Raw genomic sequence first — 11,512 nt, forward strand, 5'->3', positions numbered from 1 at the left:
CATCTAGATCTGGTTCAAGTTTTCGTATCGCTTAGAATCTTCCTCTTGTAGCAATATAAACTGTTTTCGCTTGTTTACTGACGGCATTCCCTTCTCCTCAGGTCGTAATATGCTGCTGGTCGGAGTGGACGGTCCCAAAGTTCCTTGTGAGGAGATCTTAGTGAAACATTTGGGAAACCGCGTGTACAACGTGAGCTACCAGCTAAAGGAAAAGGGGGAGTACATCCTGGTCATAAAGTGGGGGGACGAGCACATCCCCGGGAGCCCCTATCGCATCGTGGTCTAAACGTACACTCCAAAACTACACTCCAAAACGACATACCACTGTTTAAAATACCATGTTTACAACGTCAACAGGTCCCGCCCCTTTAACCCAATGTACCAAGTCGATTTCTCACTATTTAACTACATAAAAATCACACTTCCGGCTTCTTCAATATCAGTGGATTTTAAATACAGCTACAAAGATGAACATGCATAACCTGTCTGAGAACCATGCACCTTTTAATTATTTTAAATGTAATTTTTACAAACACTGCACCTGCAAAATAAGATTATATCAAATGACTTGAATTCAGAATTTTAACCGGGTTTAAAATGAGAAAATTGTGTTCAGTGGGGTAGCAGAGGTTTGTTATTGTAATGTGCTTGGCAGAAATCCAAATCTTACATAAACGAGGTATAAAGACTAAATATTCCCAGAAATTATTATCTGAAATTAAGATTACAATTGTGAATTCAACTCATTTTAGCTGTAATCTGTTTTTGCAGTGTTTTAAATGTGTTTCTATGTACAGTAGCTTCATGGACACATTTAAACTGTCTTAACTGAGTCAGGCTTTTTAAATAAAGGGTTACTTACCGTTTTGCACTGGAAATAAAAATAAAAATCAACAAAACATTAAAATTTCAAGTTTAGAGTTTGAGTTTTCAATACAAAATTCATAGTTTTAAGAGTTTAGTTTGAGCGCTTGAAAAATGTAGTTTATGCTCTTAAAGTGACAGTGTTTACCTGCTGATAGTGTTCTGTAAGGATACACTGCAAAGAAAACAACACAAGTCAAAATTACTTAAATTTGGGGTCGAATTTTGAGAAGCTTTAACTAGATCCATTGTGTTGCACGTTAAGACGCACTGAATTAACATTTAAAAGCAGTTATGGCTAGTTTCAAGCTATATTTTTTTCTATTTGCTAGCTAAAATAATTGAATAAAAACTTGGGTGTAAGAATTTTGTTTCTCATTTCAAGCTTGATCATTTTGGTTTAAATGAGTAAAAATGCATTGAAACTGGTCCAAACTCTATTAAAAAAAAAAAAGCACTAACATACCCAAATAAAGATTTTGACTTTTGCAGATGCTGATTTCTTGCAGTGTACATGAAAAATGGCCACCACTTTGTCCCACTGTTACATCGTATTCACACCATAACGTTTCTGCTATTTGAAAAATCTTGTTATGTTAACGTTTTGTGCCAGTAACAGCACTGCATGCACACGAGGCTGTCCCCACACTCCTTATACTTCTAATTAAAATGTGTTTGTAAACTTGCAACTTGAAATTCCAATGTCTTAAAAGGGAATTGTTTGAAAGTTTTGCTGGAAAAACGAATGTTACGATTTGAGGACGAAGATTCTGTAGTTTTGGCTTAGTTTTTCCGTCCCAGTATTTTGAGTTTCACCCCCTCTCCTCCGTTCTTCTAACTCGCTGTGTGCCTTATGTTTTTGAAAATGAAATGATCTTGTCCTGATAAAAGGCTTTAAACGTGTTTAAGACAGTATTTTGATACACAATAAAGTTAAGTATTTTCTGTCAAGTTTGTGGAGTTTTCATATTTATCAAGTTTAAGACTTTTCAAATGAATGTGCTGTATTAAAGAGGGGGTATGTGACTTTTGTGGAGTGTTAAAGAGGGGCATTTGATTTCTATGGGGTATTAAAGAGGGGGGCATTTCAAAGAGCCGTTCAAAAGACTGGCTCTACTGTTTATTCATATGACAGAAGCCAAAGTGAGAACTCATTTTATCTACAAACTAACTACAGAGAGAAACAACCGAGACTAAGATGTGTTTAAAATGGTTCAAACTGAAAGCAGAAGTGTTATGTTAAATAAATAAAACATTTCACTACAATAATAAATAAAAGTAAATGTCATTATGTTTTTTTTCTGCACAAAGCTCACTGGTGTTGCCTGCGCCGCTTCTGTCCTGAGTCTTGTGTTGATTCAGTGTTAATCCGGATAAAAATGCATAAAAGTTAAAAAAGAAAATTGATCCGGAGCCAACAGTTCTAAAGAGCCGACTTTAGAACGTGAACGTCACATTACTATTCCCTACATTGGCTGGAGTAGCTATTGTAGACTTTATGTGAAGCATTTTGAGCAGCTGAAGTTAGTTTTTGTGGGGGGTTTTCTGCAAACTTGGGCCCCAATACACTTTTTATCCAGGGCCCCCACATATTTAGACACATCCCTGCTTTCTTATAGTCACCCGCCCACCTCTATCAGGGGAGCATAACAGCACTGTCCAGATCATTTTTTTTCTTAATATAGTACATTTTCTGTATGTTTTTTGTTTTTTTAAACATGGGCCCCAAATACTTTTTTTCCCAGGGCCCCACATATATTTAGACACGTCCCTGCTTTCTATGTAACAGCTGTCGCCTAGTAAATTTACTGTATGTGTTTTTTTGTTTTTTTTCTGCAAACTTAAACTAAAATATAATTGATCTGAATAGTCTGCGCCGCCATTTTAAAACATGAGCTCACGTTTAAGTTCACCCGAGTCAGTGATTTTTCAAACATACACAAACTTTCCACTCCAGTAGTAGTGCAGTTACATCACTCACTGTATGACCTCATCACGCAGACTACGCCCAAACCAAACGCAGCTCCACCAGCTCCTTTTTAGGCCTGAATCCATGAAGACGGAACCGACACAAGACTGAAGGGAGCGCTGCTGCAGAGGGAATCAAACCAACAGTTTTCAAATCACAGCTGCGCAAAGATATTTTTACCAACTGAGCTCTAAGGTTTTCAAAAGTGTACTACTCGATGCTAAAAAGTGTCATTCACAATACAGAAATGACCCTTTCCTGAATATCCTTAGAATGATCTTGAGCCGTATCAGAACAAGTATAAGACACAGACTAGTGTACACCCATGGACCACTATGGAACCTACCTGGACCACTGTTCTCTCTACTTTCTCTTTCCCCTCTTCCTCTCTGTCCCTTTGCTCTCTACATTCCTTTACCCTGTTTCTTTCCTCCCCCTCTCCTCGTCTTCCCTCTATTCCTCCTCTTTCCCATTTACCTCCTTCCTCTCCATTATCCCTCCCCTTTCTTTCTTTCTTTCTCTATCTCCTCTTTTCCTCCTCCCTCTCCCTCTCCATTCCTTTTTCAGTGTCTCCTCCCTCCTCTCTCTCCTCCCTCCCCCTACTTCCTCTTCTTCTGAGACTAGTATACACCCATGGACCACTATGGAACCTACCTGGACACTGAGGGATTACACAGACACATGGGAATAGAAAACAAAGTATGAACATTTAATGTGGAAAATCACAGTATATTGTCTAAGAAAAGGGTGTTTTTATTATTGTGGTATCGGAATCTGTATTGAGTATCGAGTCTATTCTTTAATATTGAATATTTAGTTTTGCTTAGCTTGATGAAAGTTTAGTCCTGCTTTAGTCCCACTTCAGAGTTAGTAAAAGTTTTGGTAGCCTATGAGTAATTTACACTATATACACTCCAGGCAAAGCAGTAATCAAATAATCTCCATGACGACAAGCAGGTGGCAAACCCTCCAGCCGAAAAGTTACATAGTGTGGTACAAAATTACTACATTCGAATATATAATACAGTACACTTTAACAAGGCACTTCATATTACGCAAAAGTGACTCTTGAAGTAACCCTTTATTATTAGTCTGTCTACATCTCCAAAGCTCAAAATACTCAGTTCCACCTTGTGATGTCATGAAGTGGTAGTTTTTTTAAGTTAACAGCTCCTTTTAACTTTAGTTCAGTAGACATTGGCAATTCCAGGTCTGAAATGATCCAAATGCTTCTAGTTAAGGTGTGTGGAGTTTAAAAACACAGTACACTACTCCATACTTTTTTCAAACTACAATCATATGTGAAAATACAGTTTTGTAAATATAGTTTAAAATACGTAGACATGTAGACGCATTTTCTCATTAATCCTGAAACGCCAAGCAAAAAGAAATCAGTCAAATTTAAATGTAAACAACAGAACAGGACAAACGAGGGCGTGCCTCGTTACGTAATCCAGATGTTCGGAGACGCACGGACGCACTGACGCACTGACGCACGGACGCACGCCCACTGCGCTCTTGGATCAGGGCCGATTTTTCTGCAACACTCGTAAAAAAACTACAACTCCGAGTCTTAAAGGTGAGATTAACTTTTTCTTAACTTTATTCGAGCGTAAAGGAGCTGTTAAAATGACGCATTAGTTTAGGATTGTACGGGACGAAGTTGTTTTTAAACATTAGCTTGAAAATGTTGTGCTGCTGCGCGCGTAATTCAGAGCTGACGTGAGGAGCGCAACCGTCTCTCAGTCAGTTTAAACTTTACTCAAGGACTGTTTGAATATCCTGCCTTTAATATGATTTTAGCTCGAGTTAAAGCGATCGTTTGCCTTCCAGGTTCGCTCTTTCCTCTCTCCTCCTCCGTGCCTTCACCTCCTCCTCCTCTTCTCCACTCAGACGTGAACTTCATGTGCAAACATTGTACTCTCGCGCAAAAAATCCAAAATCGCAGTTTGAATGGACGCAGTTAATAAAGATTTTAAAGCAATTTCTAAAGTTCTAATTGACAGACTAATAATAAAGAGTTACTCAAACATGTGTGAATGAAACAAAACACAACTCTAGGTCTGTTTTTGAGGAGGGGACAGTATTAGAACATGACTTAAGTCAGTTTGAGTCAGTTTTGTGTAATATAGGACCTTTAAGATTTAGTAGTTTTACCTATTTCAGTGTTTTTCAGGCAGATATGTATTAGATTTTAATGGCTGACTTTGTTCTGTGTCTCTGCAGATGTCTTTGAGTGAGAAAAGCGATTCAGAGATTAGTGAGCTGCTCTCAGAGTACGGCATCAAACATGGACCGGTCGTTGGTATAAGAACATTAGAATTACAACACTCACTTCTAGTCAAAAGTCTGGACACATCTTCTCTTTCAATGTTTTTCTTTGTTTACCAGGGTTGTAAGTCGACTAAAGAAATTCTTGGTTGACTAAAGAGATGCCCTGATCAAAACTACTATAATCTGACCCAAACTGCAGCCCCAAGATGGCACCTGCACACAAGTTAACGCAAAAACTACTGTTTAGAAAGAGAAAGAGAGATTTCATTTATCCTGAGGGAAATTCAACTGCAGACACATACTGTGCTTTTCAGTCGGGTTTGTGTCTCAGTTAAAGATCAAAGTGCAGTTTAACCAGACCTCCTGCAGTTTAAAGTGCAGGAGGACTGGTCAGGGCAGTTTTTGTGGGGAGAAAAAGCCCTCTGGACAAAAGTGTCCCTCTGTGTCCTGCAGTAGTTGAACTGGAACCATGTGGTTTTGTTTGTGATCTTGTCACTTTTTATGTCATGGAAGGTTGTAGAAGGCTCCTTTGAATATTTTGGACTCCGATGACGGCATACGTACTGATCACGATGATATTGATAATGGGACCGAGTGAATCCAACAGCCAATCTATGGCCAACGTCAGCTGAGAGGTGTGCTTTGAGGATGAACCTGGTTCATCCTCCTGATCCTGTTTTGTGGGCTAAGATGTAAAATGAGTTTGAGCAGTGGAATTGTGGTATAATAAAACAGAGCTGCCTGTGCTCTGCTTTCCTCAGAGGCAGGGCCTAGTCCACTGTTCCTCAGAGGCAGGGCCTGGTCCACTGTTCCTCAGAGACAGGGCCTGGTCCACTGTTCCTCAGAGACAGGGCCTGGTCCACTGTTCCTCAGAGACAGGGCCTGGTCCACTGTTCCTCAGAGACAGGGCCTGGTCCACTGTTCCTCAGAGACAGGGCCTGGTCCACTGTTCCTCAGAGACAGGGCCTGGTCCACTGTCCAAGCTGGTCTGCTGATCTTCTAGTGGAGTGTCAAATTTACTGTTTTCCAGGACCTGGAAGTTGTGCACCATGATTATCATAAAGATGTTGAGCAAGAGGTTCCTTCCCAACATGATGACGGCGAAGAAGTACAGGAACAACCAGGAGCTAGTGGCCACCATGACGCTGTACAGCACAGAGCTCCACTTATCCTGTGTTAGAACCTGAAAGACGGAGACCACGCCCCCCTTGAGGTGGCCAAAGTTTTCTGCCACATCCCATACTTCTCCAGAAACTTGAACTTGCAGCCAAACAGCTGCATGCCCAGCTTAAGATGAAGGTGAAAGGTCTCCATCCTACAGAAGAGTGGGATGGTCCGTTTTATAGTCTTCATGGGCACGTGCATTGGTTTCCATAGGAACGGCAGGGACTGGCTGTCGCACCAAGAAGGGTCTGAGCGTGTTCCTTCCCTGGAGCAGCTCGAAAATAAAGAGAAACATGACATGAAAAAGAGTGTCCAAACTTTTGACTGGAAGCGTTTTTGTAGTGATCATTTTAATGTGATAACATAGTGTTTTTTTTGTCTATTTTTGTGCAGAATCAACCAGAAAACTTTATGAGAAGAAGCTGGAGAAGGCCATGGACGAGGCAGCCACTAAGAGCCCCTCGTCTGATAAGACCTACTACAGAGAGGAGGGTGGGTCTGGGGAGTGCTCTGATTTAGTCCTGATTTAGTCCTGGTTTAGTCCTGGTTTAGTCCTGGTTTAGTCCTGGTTTAGTCCTGATTTAGTCCTGGTGTAGTCCTGGTTCCTGATTGGAATAGGACAGGTGAATTATCCAGTGGCACACATGGCTCGTCTGTATCAAAACAAATATGGCCGCTTACGAGGAAAAAAAGAAAGAACAAGAAAATATCATAGGACTTAAAAGCATCTGCAGAATACATAAGCAAAGCCTAAACTCTTCATCTGAGGGAGAGAAATGTGATTTTGTTCAAAATGCTGGTGACCAATGAGCTCCTCCGTTTCACATGTGTCTCTGAAACAAACAAATCTGATTGGACCATCATGTTTGGTTCTGGCTCGAGACGTGACGGAGGGAGTGGGACCAGACTGATATCTCACATGATAAATACAGACAGATATCATTCTGGATTGGCAAAGTATACAAAACTAAAATACAAAATGTGCTCACATTACCACAGACCTAACCAATTGGGAAAATGCTATTAAATATTATTACACCATGGTCAGTGACAATTCTAATGCTAACTGTTGAGCATTTTTGTGTAACCGCACAGGTAGTTCCGGAAAAGGTTAATCACAGTTCTATATCAGTACGCTGTGAGCATCACCATAGCAATGGTTAAACAAATGAACAACTTTTAGAAGGAACCAGCTTCAACTGAAACAGAATTAATTGATACCTAGAACATCCACAGACAAACAAAAGGGTTCAGACTCAAAAGTGCACTGTTTTCAGTTTGTGGGAATTTGGTATGTCAGATTATACAGTGGTGTTCCTCCGTGGAGTGGAGTAAAACTATAGACACACAACGCATAGCTCCTCATTGTTTAATGCTCTGTTACCACGGCTGCAAACTGAAATGTCTCACCTATGAATCTGTAAAACCTGTTCACTGTCTGTAAATGTCTCAAATGTCAGTTATTTCAGTGTTTTGAATGAAACTAGTCCCTACATCCTACTCAGAGCAGCTGAGTATTTATTTACCGGTTGCTATGGTGATGTCGTGGCGACGGCCCCAGAGAAGTTTTGCAATTATCATGGCCAAAATAATTGCGATTAACGATCACGATAACAATTAAAGTTGCTGACAGTTTAGAAAATGTATAGATATGGATAATTATAATTTTAATGTTAGGTTCCATGTTTAAACAACTATAAATGTATTTTGTTGTCAGTGAAAACAACTATGATCTAGCGGAGAACATTGTGAATAAACAGGGCTCTCGACAGAAATTTGGGGGCCCGGACAAGAAGCCTCACAATTCTGGTCCCCTAAAACTGTAGGGCCTGGGACAACAGACCACTTTGTCTCCCCCTGTCAACTCTAGTGATACCATGGCGATTATCACAATCATAAAATGTCCCACGGATGATTATTGTGTTCCCGTTTTATCACGATAAACTATATTATTGTTTATCGTCCAATCCCTAGTCATACTGCCAGATGGGGGCGCAAGAGACAGATGTCCCTATTGATCACATTGTAATTTGCCATGAAATATCCAAAAGGTAAATACGCAAATGTTGAACCTGATCATTTTTATTAGTGACTAGACCCAAGACCTCATGGTATAACAACGTAACAACAATATTAATTTAAGCTGCCCCCATCTGTATTAAGTATTATTGGCCTAAAGAATGTTGTGACGTCTTCTGAAACATAACAGTTAAAGCTTTAGCAGTTAAATATTTAAATTCTCACTGAACATATGATAAAACAGTGTAACGCTCTGCTCCTCATTGTTTAATCATTAACTTTTATCTTAAGCCTCTCAGTATAGCCGGTGTAAATGTATCTGTTCACACTTTATTTTTACAGAGGAAGTCATCACCTACATCACATACCACACTCCGGTGAGTCCTGTCGACTTTTAGGCAGTGCTAATCTGAAGTTTTGCTTTAATGAAGAAGTCCTCCATAATACAACAATTTAAACTCAGTCTTGAGACTAAGGAAAAGCCACAAAATCAGCTCTTTCTGGGCAGCTTGTGTTAAAACTAAGCTCAGATTGATGTCCAACTTGAGTAACAGAGCTTCAGACAGAGCAGTGCCTCCAGTTAGCTTGACGTGTTGATGACGGTAAACACAGACCTGATGAAGTTTTGTTTTCTTTTGAGCAGCCTCGGTTTGAAGGAACTGGCGACATGTGAGTACAGGTCTAAACACACTCACATTCTCACTGTGTTGACTGAAGGATGGGCATCTGTTATAATAATGCAGCGATTGTGTGTTTGAACCAGGCTCAAACACAGAGGAGCCGCTCTGCAAAACCAAACCAACCACGAAGACGACCACAAACCTGAACTGGACCAAGAGTGAGTGCAAGTTAAAGATGCACTTCGTAACTTTTCTGCTTGTTTCCATGTAGATAGTAAAAGAAAATTTCAAATCTTTAAAGACGTTTGCTGCTGATCCAAGCTGCTTTTTCAACAACCTTTTGTCCGGTTGACAGATTTGATTTTTTCTTTTACTGTGGATCATATCTGGAATGTTCCACAGTATGGCATTACGCTTAAACAGTCTTTACAGAGAAGCAAACTAGCACAAACACAGGTTTACATTTCAGATTTGTGGAGAGGCGAGCCCGCACACATATGTGTTTTTGAGCAATAAAAACACATGTAATGAAATAAATGTTATATAGAGATGTTTAATGCCATACTGTGGAACATTCTAGACAAGTCATTCACATCCCATGCATTTAAGAACATTGTAGAGGTCTAAACTACAGGGTTACACAGAATAAGACCACATGGAGACACAGGAAGGGCACGGGACACACAGGGACATGTTTATAGACTTTTGTATTGTACTGAACAAGTAAGAAATAAATTGTAAGCTGACAAAACTACTTCAGATCTAATATTTAAAATTAGTCTCTTTGATGTTGAGCAAGAGTCTCTTCATGCAGTATGCAATGTTTTGAGTTTTCCTATTCAAAAATTGTCAATCGCTATGGCAACAGTCCTAATTTTTCATAATTCTCTACCCTTGGATAGAATAATGAGATAAAACAGAGTTCTTCTTTCCCTCAGGCCTCCAGTGCAAAGCTCCATAAGGAAACTGGACCACAGCTCCCTCCCGCCCAAAGCCCAGGAGAAGAAGGCCAAACCGGGTTGTCTGTGGAGGCTGACACGCCTCGTCCTGGTGCTAGCACTGTTAGCTGCTTTAGGCTACTACATCTTCTGTCATGTGATCAGTGCACAGGAAAGTCAAGAGCCTCAGTAGAGCTGGATTTTATCAAAGAAAAGCAGAAAACCAAAGAAAGAAACATAAAGAAGGAACATGCGAGCCTACATAGTTTTAAGTCTAAGTTTAAAGTGCATGTGACAGGATAGATGCTCATTTTATCAGAGTTAACATATTTAAGATTTTACTGCAAATCTTGGCCAGTTTAACAATTATGGTGAAGTTTACAATTTTACTTCCTGGTTTGACTTTGGTAGCAGATGAGATTTATGTAGAGGTATCTGCTGTTACCGAGCAACCATAATGTAAACAACCTGTCATTTGGTACTTTTGTACTTTTTTTTCTGTCAGATAACTGATGTAAAACTTAAAGATGCACTATGTAACTTTTCTGGAGGAAAGGTTACTGCTTGTCTCCATGGAGATGTTATTGTTATTGCCATAGTGTGGCTTTAAATGTCCATTCATCTTTAAAACATCTGTAATTGAACAAATGTAAGATAGACAGTTTAATGCCACACTGTAGAACCTAATCTAGGCAAAGTAATGTCATCTCCATGGAGACAAGCAGTTCATTTACTGTCCTCAAGAAAGTTATGTAGTGCATCTTTAAAGGCAGCTTTATTGCACATTAACATGCAAGAAAGGCTTGAAATTATTATTTACAGGAAATAGTATCAAATAATAAGACTTTATACTGAGATGCACTGATCCAACTTTTTCAGTTCCAATTCCGATATCGATACTTTGGCTTTTGGTGTCTGTCGATACCTGATATTAATCGATACCAGAGACATGTTTATTTTAAAACATGAACAGTTGATCCAGTTATTTATCCAGCAGATAACTGCTGAACGGCTTTGGAAAAATAAAAGTTAGAACATGAAACATTCCTGGGCCACAGCCGTAAATAACCTTAAAGAATTGATATGGAGTTCAGTTCATATCCAGTTCATTTTCCTGGATCGGTGTTGATATTCGATACCAGTATCGGTGCATCCCTAATTGTGTGTAAATGTTTTAATTACAAGCAAAATTTTCAAAACGAGTGTCCAGATCTTTTTGCGTTCAAGTAAATGATCCAATATGTCAAAAAAAAAACTAATATTCTGAATTCAAGTCCTTTTGAAACGTTCCTTTTGACAGTGTGTTTCTGCTTGTTGCCATTTTTAATGTGTTTCATATTTTGTTGATTCATCAAAAATGTCAAATTGGCATCGGTCTAAAATAAAGGGTATTTTAATATGACTCCTTTGGATTTCTTCCACATCTATTATTATGGAGGTAGACTTACTACTGATGCCCTCCCATCCTCCTGTATCCCTGTAGTGTTAGCCTGAGATGGGGCAAGTCAAATGGCTCTAGTGAATGAGCAGATGTTGTAATAATTATTCATAATAATCCATTGTATTTGTACAGAGCCCTTAAAGACTCTTAAGGCGTTTTACAGATCATGATTCATTCACATTCATTGCACAACAGCCTCTGCTGCTCCCTGTGATCTCTGACA

General features: G+C 39.5%; 2 protein-coding genes across 2 annotated transcripts in view; both read left to right on the top strand.

The window, feature by feature from the left end:
- The window catches only part of flna (filamin A, alpha (actin binding protein 280)), an 81,304-nt gene extending 79,166 nt beyond the window's left edge, over positions 1-2,138 (top strand). The window contains 1 exon segment of the mRNA XM_055223270.1: positions 102-2,138. Within this exon segment, the coding sequence (XP_055079245.1) occupies positions 102-286 (185 nt within the window). The 3' untranslated portion in view covers positions 287-2,138.
- A 2,168-nt stretch (positions 2,139-4,306) lies between these two features.
- emd (emerin) lies at positions 4,307-11,492 on the top strand. Its single transcript, XM_033969645.2, has 7 exons — positions 4,307-4,412; positions 5,060-5,138; positions 6,665-6,763; positions 8,633-8,667; positions 8,934-8,959; positions 9,054-9,128; positions 9,849-11,492. Exons 2-7 carry the CDS (start codon positions 5,060-5,062, stop codon positions 10,039-10,041), a joined length of 507 nt encoding a protein of 168 aa, XP_033825536.1. The 5' UTR covers positions 4,307-4,412; the 3' UTR covers positions 10,042-11,492.
- The last annotated feature ends 20 nt before the right edge of the window (positions 11,493-11,512 follow it).

The sequence above is a fragment of the Periophthalmus magnuspinnatus genome, chromosome 7 (genome assembly GCF_009829125.3).
Source record: "Periophthalmus magnuspinnatus isolate fPerMag1 chromosome 7, fPerMag1.2.pri, whole genome shotgun sequence".
NCBI classification, from domain to species: Eukaryota; Metazoa; Chordata; class Actinopteri; order Gobiiformes; family Gobiidae; genus Periophthalmus; species Periophthalmus magnuspinnatus.